Source organism: Hemitrygon akajei, chromosome 7 (assembly GCF_048418815.1).
Source record: "Hemitrygon akajei chromosome 7, sHemAka1.3, whole genome shotgun sequence".
Classification (NCBI taxonomy): Eukaryota; Metazoa; Chordata; class Chondrichthyes; order Myliobatiformes; family Dasyatidae; genus Hemitrygon; species Hemitrygon akajei.
Window position 1 is genome coordinate 140,444,590 of NC_133130.1, and position 15,418 is coordinate 140,460,007.

At 43.8% G+C, this 15,418-nt stretch overlaps 1 protein-coding gene across 5 annotated transcripts in view; it reads left to right on the top strand.

The window, feature by feature from the left end:
- Positions 1 to 15,418, top strand: part of LOC140730978 (rab-like protein 6) — a 106,325-nt gene that overhangs the window by 27,611 nt on the left and 63,296 nt on the right. For all 5 annotated transcript variants that reach the window (XM_073052119.1, XM_073052117.1, XM_073052118.1 and 2 more), the window contains 2 exons: positions 10,318 to 10,370; positions 14,275 to 14,366. In XM_073052119.1, coding sequence (XP_072908220.1) covers positions 10,318 to 10,370; positions 14,275 to 14,366 — 145 coding nt within the window. The remainder of the gene's footprint in view (positions 1 to 10,317; positions 10,371 to 14,274; positions 14,367 to 15,418) is intronic.

Below are 15,418 nucleotides of genomic sequence, written 5' to 3' on the forward strand. Positions count from 1 at the left end.
ACTTTCTTGGTCTGTATGCAGTTGGATCCATGACTCCATCATCAGAAGAGCACTATCTGTGCAGATGGGTATTAATAACTCTGCGCACCTCAGGGATGTGTGCTTAGCCCACTGCTCTACTCTGTACCCAGGACGGTGGCCAGGCATAGCTCAAATGTCATTTATAAATTTGCTGAGGATATAACCATTGTTGGTAGAATCTCAGATAGAGACGAGAAGGTATACAGGAGTGAGATATACCAGTTAGCTGAGTGGTGTCACAGCAACAACCTTGCACTCAACGTCAGTAAGACCAAAGTGCTGATTGTGAACTTCAGAAAAGGTAGGATGAGGGATCACGAACCAGTTCTCATAGAGGGATCAGAAGTGGATAGAGAGAGAGAGATCTTGACACCCAGGAACTTGAAATTGCTCAGAGGATCTCACCTGGTCCCAACATATCGCTGGAGCTATAAAAAAAGCAAGACAGCAGCGATATTTCATTAGGAAGTTTGGTTTGTCACCCAAGACGCTCGAACTTCTACAGATGTATCATGGACAACATTCTGACTGGCTGCATCACTGTCTGGTATGGGGGCGGGGGTGGGGGGGGGGGGGTTGGTCTACTGTACAGGATCGAAAGAAGCTACAGGAAGTTGTAAAACTAGTCAGCTCCATCTTGGGTACTAGCCTCCGTAGTATCCAAGACATCTTCAGGGAGCAGTGTCTCAGAAAGGTGCCGTCCATTATTAAGGACCCCCAACACCCAGGACATGCCTTCTTCTCATCAGTGTGTCTTTCCTAAGAGAACACTCTTCAGACTATGTCCATACTAGACCAGATAAATCCATGAACTCTCTGTCGGTTGCCTCCATACGCTCTAGTATTTGTTTTCTTTTAGTTTTAAGTCCTCGTGCATAAGAGCCAACAGCTGTCCGTCGTTTGGCAATTTCCTTTTAAGTTTTTCTAGTCTAACTGCACAAATGCGCACTTTCACAGCAAGACTCGACACCAAACATGTCGCTTGTTTTCTGTAGATGTGTCCTGCGCATGCTGGGTAGGAGGAGATTCGCCCAAATACCCGTTTTAATGTGAACGAAGGTATTTTCAAAAACGCTTGGTGTGGACGCTTATCGTTTTTACACGTGTTGGGCTTGAAATTCTGCCCTGTGTTCGTTTAGGAAGAGAGACAACCAACACCGGAATATTACAAAACTTGGGTTTATTGCAGAATTCGTAACTGGCACAGCGAATCGACGGAGTCGCTGGAGAAGTCGCGTTCCGACTTCCCCTTACAATCTGCTCTTATTTATATCCCTTTTCCCCCCCAGCACAACCCCCCGCTACATATTAGGTAATATCGGGCACTTGTGTCCATCTTATTGGCCCGACGCCATACACTCACGAGTTACCTGTTTCTTTTGTTTACTGAATCGCGTGACACTAGTAGTTTCGGTGTAGCGGAGTCCCCAGTTTCGCTTCCCCCTTCCCTCGCATTACGTGAGCCACTCCTGACCTGTAATGGCAGTCTCGAATTAACCCTAACACTCCCTCCCTTGGCCTCCCAGAGGCCACATCCCTTACAAGCTTTTCCGCGGCTGCCGGGATCAGGCAGGGAGGTGAGCGTCCCCCGGCACTCTTTGGCGTGTCCTCCCTATTTGCTTATCCTGATTTGTCCGACCTAGGGTCACAAAATATGGGTAGGGGTTCCCTAAACATCCGCAATTTTTACAAGTAGCATGCAACATTTCAGAAAACTTATTCAAGAACAAATTCACAATCCCCCCCTTGCCATGGTCCATTTCAGTCCATGTCCTCCCATAGCGCGTCCGCTTTCCGGGAGGGCCGTGTCCTCCCCTTCCACCGGGAACAAGGGTGCCTGGTACGCCGGTGGAGGTCCATCCTTTCCGGTCAAGGCTCGATCTATAGTCCCGCAACAACAACCACACGTAATAAAGATAGCAATTGAAATAGACAGTCCTAGAGCCGACTGTCCCAGAAACGCTCCCCACTTGCCAGAGGTCTTATTTAGCCAGTAGAAAATGATGCCAGTTATTGTCCCCCTCCCTTCTTACCTTTTAATGCCCTGTTGGAGACCTCGGTGACAGGGTATGGACCATGCCACCGTTTTCCGTTCCAGGTGAGCTTCCCCGGGCCTCGGAGGAACACTTCCACTCCTACCTTGATGGTGTCCGATCCCTGCGGCTGCTCACTGTTAGATTATTGAACTCGCACAGTTATCAATTTTACCATATTTCTAAAAACTCTCATATACTCTGTTACTCAACACACAAATGTCTGAGTTTCGGTAACTCGAAATTGAAGTGCTCCATGGCTCCCTAGTACACAGAGAGGATCAAATGTGGGACGGTCGCCTTTCAAAACCTGACCTTCGCGTGGGAGATTTCTCCTCTTAACAACCAGTCTAAGGTAGGCGCCGTCAGTATCCCTGTGTACTACGGTGTACCGCGACACTTTTCTCTTCTCCTCCTCACTCCTGAGACTTTTATGCCCTTCGTGGGCGGCGGGTACCCTCACTCAGAAGACTTTTCCACGGGCGGAGGATCTTCCTAAAAACAGATAAGAGTTAGTACTTACCAGTCACGATTCTGCACCGGGAATGATCTCTCCCAGGGTAATTTGGGGTTGGTGAGGATCCGTCAGCAGACAAGATCTAACTCAGTGATTTAACTATCTAGTGGAAGTCTTCGATATAACAGGCACTTCCTGACCTTAGTCGAGCTTGCGGCCGCAAGTTGTCTGCTGTCGGACCCGCCAGCCTGTGTTGTCTCTCCCTCCCCACGTCGGGGTCACCAAATGTTGGGCTTGAAATTCTGCCCTGTGTTCGTTTAGGAAGAGAGACAACCAACACCGGAATATTACAAAACTTGGGTTTATTGCAGAATTCGTAACTGGCACAGCGAATCGACGGAGTCGCTGGAGAAGGCGCGTTCCGACTTCCCCTTACAATCTGCTCTTATTTATATCCCTTTTCCCCCCCCAGCACAACCCCCCGCTACATATTAGGTAATATCGGGCACTTGTGTCCATCTTATTGGCCCGACGCCATACACTCACGAGTTACCTGTTTCTTTTGTTTACTGAATCGCGTGACACTAGTAGTTTCGGTGTAGCGGAGTCCCCAGTTTCGCTTCCCCCTTCCCTCGCATTACGTGAGCCACTCCTGACCTGTAATGGCAGTCTCGAATTAACCCTAACACTCCCTCCCTTGGCCTCCCAGAGGCCACATCCCTTACAAGCTTTTCCGCGGCTGCCGGGATCAGGCAGGGAGGTGAGCGTCCCCCGGCACTCTTTGGCGTGTCCTCCCTATTTGCTTATCCTGATTTGTCCGACCTAGGGTCACAAAATATGGGTAGGGGTTCCCTAAACATCCGCAATTTTTACAAGTAGCATGCAACATTTCAGAAAACTTATTCAAGAACAAATTCACAATCCCCCCCTTGCCATGGTCCATTTCAGTCCATGTCCTCCCATAGCGCGTCCGCTTTCCGGGAGGGCCGTGTCCTCCCCTTCCACCGGGAACAAGGGTGCCTGGTACGCCGGTGGAGGTCCATCCTTTCCGGTCAAGGCTCGATCTATAGTCCCGCAACAACAACCACACGTAATAAAGATAGCAATTGAAATAGACAGTCCTAGAGCCGACTGTCCCAGAAACGCTCCCCACTTGCCAGAGGTCTTATTTAGCCAGTAGAAAATGATGCCAGTTATTGTCCCCCTCCCTTCTTACCTTTTAATGCCCTGTTGGAGACCTCGGTGACAGGGTATGGACCATGCCACCGTTTTCCGTTCCAGGTGAGCTTCCCCGGGCCTCGGAGGAACACTTCCACTCCTACCTTGATGGTGTCCGATCCCTGCGGCTGCTCACTGTTAGATTATTGAACTCGCACAGTTATCAATTTTACCATATTTCTAAAAACTCTCATATACTCTGTTACTCAACACACAAATGTCTGAGTTTCGGTAACTCGAAATTGAAGTGCTCCATGGCTCCCTAGTACACAGAGAGGATCAAATGTGGGACGGTCGCCTTTCAAAACCTGACCTTCGCGTGGGAGATTTCTCCTCTTAACAACCAGTCTAAGGTAGGCGCCGTCAGTATCCCTGTGTACTACGGTGTACCGCGACACTTTTCTCTTCTCCTCCTCACTCCTGAGACTTTTATGCCCTTCGTGGGCAGCGGGTACCCTCACTCAGAAGACTTTTCCACGGGCGGAGGATCTTCCTAAAAACAGATAAGAGTTAGTACTTACCAGTCACGATTCTGCACCGGGAATGATCTCTCCCAGGGTAATTTGGGGTTGGTGAGGATCCGTCAGCAGACAAGATCTAACTCAGTGATTTAACTATCTAGTGGAAGTCTTCGATATAACAGGCACTTCCTGACCTTAGTCGAGCTTGCGGCCGCAAGTTGTCTGCTGTCGGACCCGCCAGCCTGTGTTGTCTCTCCCTCCCCACGTCGGGGTCACCAAATGTTGGGCTTGAAATTCTGCCCTGTGTTCGTTTAGGAAGAGAGACAACCAACACCGGAATATTACAAAACTTGGGTTTATTGCAGAATTCGTAACTGGCACAGCGAATCGACGGAGTCGCTGGAGAAGGCGCGTTCCGACTTCCCCTTACAATCTGCTCTTATTTATATCCCTTTTCCCCCCCCAGCACAACCCCCCGCTACATATTAGGTAATATCGGGCACTTGTGTCCATCTTATTGGCCCGACGCCATACACTCACGAGTTACCTGTTTCTTTTGTTTACTGAATCGCGTGACACTAGTAGTTTCGGTGTAGCGGAGTCCCCAGTTTCGCTTCCCCCCTCCCTCGCATTACGTGAGCCACTCCTGACCTGTAATGGCAGTCTCGAATAAACCCTAACATTAACCCTAACACACGAAACCAGCATTTTCAAGATTATACGGTCTAGTGTGGACGTAGCCTCTATGATTCAGGAACGGCTTCCCCTCTGCCATTGATTTCTAAATGGATATTGAACCCATGAACACTAACTCACTTTAGTTGTTTCTGCTTTTGCACTATTGTTAATTTAACTATTTAATACGCGCGCACACACTTTTAAAAATTGATTTATTTTTCCTATATTATGTATTGCATTGTACTACTGCCACTAAGTTAACAAATTTCACGACATCTGCCAGTGATATTAAACCTGATTTTGATGCTATATCAGAAAGCTCCGAAAGCTTGCTCATTTGGGAGTCATGTTTCTATATCAGTGGGTCCTTTCTCTTCTTGTGACCTCTGTTGCTTAACTCCAACAGATCTTTTTTGATCTCCTTACTATATTGCATGAACCCCTTCTATATTATCCTTGTATTCTACTTCATACTCGGCCTCATTTACCAACTGAAAATGATCTTCGAGGTTTTCCTGTTTTATAAACCCAAGGGAATCATGCACACACCAGCAATGTCGCCCTTCATATTTCTTGAAACATTCAAACCAGCCATGGCTGTCCTTGAACTTACTGGCACCTTCAGAAGCATCATCACTTCCTACACCCCACATTCTTTGAATTATTCTTCTAAGAATAATTTTGACGAAAAAGTAAGAAAGAAACACATTTCATTGATTCTGATTTTCTTTTTTTTTGTAATTTATTTTTTTATTGAAGTTCATCATCAAACATTTCCATAAGATGTATTTCAGATATTGTACATATATATGATATAATCATATATATCACAAATCTCCACAAAGTATTTATCTGAGGTATACACTCATAGAAAAGAGTGGAAAGAAAAAACAAGCAAAAGGAAAGAACTATGTACAAGTAGGGAGTGATCTTTTTTTTACAATAGATTCATTGATTTGTGAGAATAAAATGAGGCCTATTCTGATTTTCTAATACACAGTTTCATTTCATTAGGTACTTGCATCAGTAGCCAATGGAAAACAACTCGAATAGATTTCCCATCAACACTTGGGATTTTAATTGCAACTTAATGCAAATGTTGATACAAATCTTTCTCTCTGCCCCCTAAAATTACGTACTGCAAATTCAAGAGACATATAACCTATAGTATGAATTATGCTTAAATTAAAATTCATAAATTGTGAATCTGTAAATCAAAGGATATAATCATTTACAGAGAGATAGTGGGTCAGTCAATCTCTAACATCACATTAGGTAAATTATTAAGGCATATAGTGACAACATGAATCTACACTTAGAGGTATGGGTTGATCTGGGAGAGTCAGCATGAATTAGGACATTTGTCTCTGAATGTAAGTGCACTCAATACGGTCTCCCAATCTGCATTGGTTCTCACTCCATCCAACAGAAAAAGCAGGATCTTCTAGTGGCCTCCTGTATATTGGTGAGATCTGATGTAGCTTGGGAGTCCACTTCACCAAGCACCTATGCTCCATCCACCAGAGAAAGCAGGATCTCCCAGTGGCCACCCATTTCAATTCCACTTTCTATTCCAATTCTGACATATCAGTCCATGGTTTCTTCAACTACTGTGATGAGGCCACACTCCAATTTGAGGAGCAACACCTTATATTCCATCTGGGTAGCCTCCTGATGAAGGGTCTTGACCCGAAACCTCGACTTCCACATCTTTTTCACAGATGCTGTCTGGCCTACTGAATTCCTATAGCATTTTGTGTGTGTTCCTCATAAACTCCAAACTCGGATTCACCAATGTCACCCTTTATCTGAATACCAGTCATAACTTGCACGTCACATTTCCTAGTGATTTTGATGGAGGCCATTCACCCCACTGTGCCAGCTTTCAGGGCCATTCCATTCACCATTTAGCTATTTCCTCACATATCCGTTAATACCCCCTGCCACACACCCTGTTTCTCCTGCCCGTAACCTATAGTGGCCAGTTAACCTAACCAACCTGTGCACCACTGGGATGTGGGGAGACCCAGAAGTGTTCAGTGCAGTCGCAGGGAGAATGTGAAATCTCTACATGGCACTGGAGGTCAGGATTGAACCTCAGTCTCTGGAGGTGTGTGGTATCTATAGAACCATTGTGCCTCCTGCCACCACTAAGATGCTATGCAAGTTTACCATGAAGTTGCAGTAGTGGGCAACTCAACACATTGAGCCTAATTGCCATTCAATAAGAATACAGCTGACCTGCTTGCTACCTCATTCCTCTCTGGTTGAGTAACCTTTCATCCCCTTGCCAATCAAGAATTCTACTCCCATTTGCTTTGGAGGAAGTGTGTTTCAAAGACTGACAATTCAATGAGAGAGAGAAAAATTATTTCATCTGTCTTCAATGATTAAACTCTAATTGTGAGACAGTGAGCCCTTTTCGGTGTCTGGAGGGTATGTCCACCCTATCAGGGATATCAGAGAGAGATACAACATGGAAGCAAACCCTTCTGTCCCGAGATCGCATCAACTGTCAAGCACCCGTTTTACATTAACCTTGACCTAATCTATTTTATTTTCCTTGGTAAATATCCTGAAAGGGTACGTTCTGTATGATTTTATTATCTTAAGATTTGATTGGAAATAAGTCATATTTGATTATTTCAGATATTTGTGCTGATGTGTTGTAAGGCTTGGGAACAAAAGCAGTATTTACACTGAAAATAATAGGAAATTCCTTTGTAATTTTCCATTAAACACTTACCCACGATGTACTCTCCACCCCTTCCTGTTTGTCAAGATGTACTTACGACAGTGACACACGTCCCTCCAGTGCCATTCTTGTAGCCAAATATGAGTAGAATCTTAGTTATAACCTAAACGATTTCTCCCTTATTTAGTACATTTTCCGTGCCTACCAGTTCATCCATTTTCAAAGTTGTTTGACTGCTTAATGTGCCCTCCAGTGTTTGTCATTTCTAATACTTTGTAACATCGGTGTTCATATCAGTTCCCTTTCCATGAATTGTTAATTGAGAATGATACATGTATACCTTCCACCTGCACACCAGGCTGCTGTTGAGGTCTTGAAGCATCTTGGGTTTTGTTTTTCCTTGATAATAACACAGTGTTTTTCTTTGCAGCCTTAATTTCCACTTTGATCTCACTCTTCTAAACTCCTGTGGACTTGCTACAATTTTGAGTTTTTTGGCTATCTACCATACACCTCCACTTTAGCTATTTCACTCTTATTTTTTATTATTGCAGACAGTCACACAGCTCGGAAATGGATCCGTGAGACCAACTGGACAACGCCAATCAAGATTGCTATCTAAGCTAGTCCAATTTTCCTGCATTTGACCTATATCCCGCTTAACATTTCCTATCCATGGACCTATCCAAATACCTTTTTAAATGTTAATGCACCAACTCTCTCCATGTACTGACCACTGTCTGGGTAAAAACTTTACCTTTCAGGTTCCTATTAAATCTCTTCCTTCTCACCTTATCAAAGCCCCCTAGTTCTTGACTACCTAACCCTGTGGAAAAAGACTAATTGTTTTCTTGATTCCTCAATCCTGGAAGAAAGACTGTATGTGTTAACCCCTGTCTATGCCTCTCATGATATCATCTCTATAAAAAGGTCCCTCATTCCCTTATGTCCTAGTGGGGGAAAATTTTCCCAACTGCATCAACAATTCTCCATAATTCAGTTCCTTGAATCCTGACAGCAACATCATAAATCTCTACTGGCCTCTATATAGCTTATTGGATCCAATTAATGGATCTGAAGCAAAGGACAATATGCTGAAGAACAGTTTTTGTTTGAGATGGACAGTATGGTGGGTGGCATGTCGGTGTGTCTGGTCAAATCCCTGCATTCAGACCTCAGTTCTGAACCTTCACCACATTTCACCTTTATCCCTTTCCCTAATAATGCTAAGCATAACTGAATCATGATTGTTACTGCTAAGATGTGTTTTGGTGCCTTTTTTCCCCACTATCTGGGTTGCTGTTGGAGTTGCACTTTCCCGGGCAAGTGGAGAGTATTCAATCACAGGTCTGTCATGTTTGACTATGGTGTCAAAAGATGGGTCACTCACCATATGATACCCTGCAACTGTGGCTGGCCCAGATAGCACGTTGGGCAATATTGATGACAGGGGACTTAGGGAATATCATTGAACATGATCATATTGAGTTATTCTGGGCAGAGACTACAAAAGGAACTATTTTTAGTTTTACATCACTCTACAGGTCAAATAGAAGTTTATAAATATGTCTTCGAAGGTAGCTAGCTTCCCTGATTTTTTTTTTAATCAAAATCCTATTATTAATAGGGCCAATCTGGAAAAACCTCTCATGATCCCAGAATACATCCTAGGTAATCAAGAAAGCTCACCAACGCCTTTACTTTCTGACGAGGCTGAAGAGAGCTGGACTATGCACATCTATACTCAAGTTATTCTACAGATGTGCAGTAGAGAGCATCCTAACAAACTGCATCACGGCATGGTACGGAAACTGCACTGCGGCAGACAGGAAGGCTTTACAGTGGGTAGTCAGAACTGCCCAGCACATCACTGGCAGCAGCCTACCTGCCACCAAGAACGTGTATACAGAAAGCTGCCGGAACAAGGCGGGCAAATATCATGGAGGATCCCACCCACCGTGCTCATGGACTGCTTGTCCCACTCCCATCAGAGAGCATCCACAACAGGACCACCAAACTCAAAAACTATTGTTTTCCCAATCAATAAGGCTGATCAACACCCCCACCCTACGAGAACCCCTCCACCAAAATGTATCATTTCCTATCAGTCACCTAAGGTACAGACATTCCTGTACCAAACATCGCCTTATGTCCATATATCAATCTATGTATACAAGATAACTTGTGTATTTATATTTATTGTGTTTTTCTTTATTATTTTGTTCGTTATCTTGGTGTGTTTTTACGTGGTGCATCGGACCTGGAGTAACAATTATTTTGTTCTCTTGTACACCTGTGTACTGGAAATAACATTGAACAATCCTGAATCTTGAAACTCAAAAAATCATGTTAGTGCACCAGAAAGGTTTCTGTTCTGCAACTTGACTAGCAATTTGATTTTAAATCTTTGACTCAGTTAAAGCTAATTTCATCACTTGCTTTGCATTTAGCATGCAGATAATGCTCTGTTTGACATGTTTTTAACTGGCCCATCAAAAGACTCTAAAAACAATTTAAGAAATGTAACAATGGCAACTAGCTAAAACTTTAATATTCAAAGTAATTTTAGTACGCAATAGATGGGAAAGGATCCCCGAGGACTTTGCTTTGTTTTGGGAGACCAAGTTGAAGTTTCCAGGCTGTTTACTCATCGTTCATCACTCCCACTGCTACTGATGTGACGTATAGTTTGGTGAGATATTTGGAAGGAAATTAAGACATACAATTTATTAACCAGTTGTTGTCCTTGTTCAGGTAAAAGCCGAAGAAAAGGAGATGGCTTGAAACTGGAGAACGACCCACAAGAGGTAATGTTTGATGTATTTGGAGTTACGTTGCAGTATGACCTTGACATTGATTGTTGTCAAAACATTCCATAGAGACTCCTTGCTTGTAATGTATTATAGACATTGTTTCTCCATCTACTTCTTTTCCACTAGATCTTCCTGTTGTCAAATTTTTTGCAGTATCTGGTTCTCATGGCCATATCTAAAACATGAACTGCCCATGCCCCCCTGGAAATGTAATTTTTCAGCTATTGGTGGCGCTGAAGTCCACTTCAATTCCCATCTCTTATGCTCTGATTGTTATTTTCTTTCATTCTCAAATTGCAGCAAAGATTGCTGTTTATTCAGTAGCATTCTATGGAAATAGGGATGGAATGACATCTCAGAATCACAGAAGATGAAAGAGATTGCAGGTACTAGAATTTAGAGCAAAAAGCAAACTACTGGAGAACTCAACAGTATGGGTCGCGTCTGTAAAAGCAAGGGGATGGTCGATGTTTCAGGTTGAGGCCTGGAATCTCACTTGGTCCTGAATCTCTCTGTATATGAAAATGTAAAATAGCTGGGTAATACTTCCCATGTGTTGGAAGTGAAGCCCTCAGTTAGGTCAACCTTTTACTGAACAATGTGGGGGAGTGGAGTGTTGGTTCTGTTTTCTGTTGTCAAGGGTGTCAGCAGCTATCACTTGGAAGTTGTATTTAATGTAACCTGCAGTGCAAAATTTACACAAGTTGTCCTGCCACTTGATAAATCTTTCCAAATAAACATAAGTACATTAATTTACAGTTATTAGTCGCTGAGGCTCCAGGTGTATATGCACGTCTGAGGTATCACATGCATCAATTACGTACTTGTGCACTTCATTTCCATTTTGTTAGCAGTTCAGTGCATTGTATCGGAACTGAAGCTCAAAGGCAGTATTTTAGTTAATGACTGCAGTGATCCAGGATTGGTAGCTGATATGATTGCATCTATCTAGTATGACCTATTGATAAGCTTCAATGAATGAAATGTTCTGTGGGCTGCATCAGTCTCCAGTCTTGCAGTTAGTTTGTGTTCACATTAGTTGGCAGCCTTTTCAGTTCACTGGTTCATCAAGTTAGCCTGTATTTTAAGTGTGGAGGTCCTTCCATCCTCAAGCAGTCTTCACACTGACACTGGAGAAACACTTGAACCGTGTGTTTACTTGGAGTATTAGGAAGTAGTTAGAATTCGCTATTGAGTGCCAGTGCAATTCTTGAGTATTAAGCCCACCAATTTGACAGAGCAGCGCACAGGCTGAGGCTGACAGCTAAAGCTTACTCAAGCCCAGCTCTAGATCAGTAGAAAGCAGGGTGAAAGTCCAGTTCTTTTGGAGAAGTGTTTCACTCTGCTGTAGCCATGTTCAGAAGAGGGCAGAGGGAAAAACTGCTCAGATGTACCATACCCTGCATATTGCAGCTCCAGATCCTGTCACTATGCCAGCAACTGCACCCACATTGAGTAAATGGCAAAGGAAGCCTGGCTGACATTAATCAGTTGGGCTTCTCAGCCATGAGTAATAGTGCAAATAGGCTAGGGCGAGAACTGATAAGGCAAATAATCCTAAATAAATTTCCAAGTGATTCAGAGAAACAAAATACAGATGCAAGTTAGGTTAAATGTCAGGAAGTTCTTCACCATTTCAACCTTTTATTAAACACTAATAAAATAAGGGCAAACTTACAAATATTTCTCAACCAGCTGGAAGTTTTTGATCAGTCTATGTGGATGAACTAAATTAGTAAGCTGGCTTTCTTAGTCATGTGTCAATATCAGTTATCATGGGGAACAAGTTTTTGGCTTTAAGCTCCCCTCAAGGAAGGTAAATGAGTTCTAAGTTATCCTTGTCCATCATGCTCTGACCTTGAATGTATCTGTAATGCAGATTGCCTGAGGTGTGGGAGCAATGACAACAGGTCACTATGACCTTGGTTTCTGCAAGATGCCGGCAACTGGTTTCTTTGTTGGTGAGGTCGCCGTAATCAATATCATAAGGAAGATATTGCTCCTTCAGCTACTGTGTGTTAATCTGATACCTATTAATCCCTGTTAATGCCTACTAATGGGCAACTGCCGGTCTTCCATACAACCTTGCCCAGGCCTCAATCATCATCGAAAATTGATGGACAGCCAAAGAGAAAATTAATCCCTTGTATGTGTTTAAGTACTTGAGATCAAGATGTAGTTTGTTTATCTTTCTTCTCTTCTGCCCTCATTCCTCGCCCTCTACATTTCTTCCAGACAGATCGGATATGATTAGGAAGCATTTGTCACCTTGTAGTCTCAGCATCATTTATATAACCTGGATTCCTTCGACTCCACCTTATCACAGTTCTCCTTTCTCTCCACCTTCTCCTTCCCTGCACATTAACATCTTGCACTCAAGTTCTGATGAAGGATCTTAGACCTGAAACATTTACACTGTTTCTCTCTCCCTAAATGTTGCCAGACCATGTGTTTTTTTATTTTAGATTTTCAGCAATTTTTATCCTCTAACTGTTCTACCTTTTAGTGAGATTTTAGCTCCACAAACCTGCCTTGTTTCACACTTTGTGTTCTCCCAGGATCTACCAATCCCAAGCATCCTGGAGCAGTGTTCTGTGTTCCCACAGTCCATTGTTTCCCGAGGAGTCAGAAGAGTAAAGCTTTAGTTTTATGGTTATACCTGTTCTGCCAGCACAGGAAACAGTTTCTCATTAAGCCACCTTGTATCCTGTTCAAAGCACCTCCTTCTGGGGATCCAATCTCAAACAAGAGAAAATCTGAAGATGCTGAAAATCCAAGCAACACACAATGTTGGAGGACCTCAGCAGGCCAGGCAGCATCCATGGAGAAGAGTATTGTCGACATTTTGGGCCGAAAGCCTTCTGCAGGACTGGAGGAAAATAAAAGCTGAGGAGTAGATTTAAAAGGTGGGGGGAGGGGAGAGAGAAACACAAGGTGGTAAGTGAAACCTGAAGAGGGAGGGATGAAGTAAAGAGCTTGGAAGTTGATAGGTGAAAGAGGCAGAAGGCCATGGAAGTAAAGGGGGAAGGAGCACTAGAGGGAGTCGATGGGTGGGCAAAGAGATAAGGTGAGAGAGGAAAATGGAGATGAGAAATGGTGAAGGACAGATGGGGTGGGGGGGGGGGGGGGCATTACCAGAAGGTCAAGAAATCGATGTTTGTGCCATCAGGTTGGAGGCTACCTAAACAGAATTCAAGGTGTTCTTCCTCCAACCTAAGTGTGGCCTCATCACGACAGTGGAGAAGGCCATGGACAGACATATCAGAATGGGAAGTGGAATTAAAATGGGTGTCCACTGGAAGATCACACTTTTTCTGGCGGATGGACCGCAGGTGCTCGGATAAATGTCTCCCAGTCTACGCCGGGTCTCGCCGATATATGAGTTGCCACACCGGGACCACTGAACACTATATGACCCCAACAGACTCACAGGTGGAGAGTCGCCACAGCTGGGGATCTTTGAATTCTCCCACTGGGGCACAGTACTGCTCCAACAACCTGGATTCAGTCCTGATCTCTGGTGCTGTTGGTATGGAGGTTACATGTTTTACCTGTGACCACATAGGTTTCTTCCAGGTGTTGTGGTTTCCAGCAATGTGTGGGTTGTTCTGTAAATTACCCCTGGTGTGTAGTTGACTGGTGGAATCTGGGAGGTGAGGGGAATAGGGGTAGCAGAGGGAATAGTTTAATTAGATGCTTCATGGTTGACTCAGACTCTGTGTCAAAGGGCATTTTTCTGTGTTGCATTTCTCTGATTCTAGTTCTGAGCCCAGCACTGTACCAGATGCAATTAAGAGGTGCAGGTTTATTGTGTTTCCAGGTCCAAGGATGCCACACTGCTGTCACAAACAGTTGTTTTCAGTGAGAAACATTAATCCTCCCTGTTTTACTTTGGTAGACGGACGCAGAGATGGCTCTGGATGCAGAATTCCTCGATGTCTACAAGAACTGTAATGGCGTTATAATGATGTTTGACATCACCAAACAATGGTAAGACTATTTCAGTGTTTTACACCAGATCCCCATTTGTATGCGATTCTGTAAATGTAGAACTCTGTACATAACACTAACTTTTAGGAGCTTTGGTTTAAGTTGCAGTTTTAAAAAGTGACTAGTGAAAAGGGAATTATCTCTGCTGAGTTGCCCTTTTATTTATTCTCCTGTGGGATGTGGTCAACAAAGTTCATCATAATTTCCCTTGGTACTGCTATGCAAAAGGTCACTGCCATGAAGCTGAAGGAATGGATTACATTTCCAGCACAGGACAGCATGTGAGTCAAACAGCTGCCCATTCACCTGCTGCCTGTGCTCTCAGTGGAAGAGTTTGCCTGTTTTTAGGAGATTCTGTTGACACTATGGCAAATTCCTGTTGTACATCTTGTTCACAGTTTCAGCTATGGCACCCAGTGGTAGAGGGTGTAGTTGTCCTGGGGTGTGGATGGTGCCCTGCAGGTATGAAGTAATCTCAAGCTTCTTGAGTGAAAATATGAGAAAATTGTCACTTGGCCTCTCAGACCTGCCCTGGTCAATGTGATCATGGCTGATCTGCCCAGGTCTCATAGAACAGAGAAAAGTAGAGTACAGTATGGGCCCTTCAGCCCACAATGTTGTGCCATCTTATATAAACCATGACCAGTTTAACCCTTCCTTCTGACACAGCCCATAACTTTCTATTTTCTTACTTCTACATGCCTCGTAAATGTATCAGCTTCTGTCACCGCCCCAGCAGTGCATTCTAGGTACCTACCATTCTCTATGTTTAAAAACAACTCATCTTCCCTAAAATTCCCTCAACTCACCTTAAACAGATATCCTCCATTGCTCTAAAGTAAAAAAAACCTTAGCTCACTCAACCTTTCCTCATGAGTCATGTCCTCAAATCCAGGCAGCATCCTGGTAAATCTCTGCACTCTTTCTAGAGCTTGCATGTCCTTCCAATAATGAGGCAACCAAAACTGAACACAATACTCCCAAGTATGATATAACCGGAGTTTTATAGACCTACAACATTACCTCATGGCTGTTGACCTCAATCCCCCAAC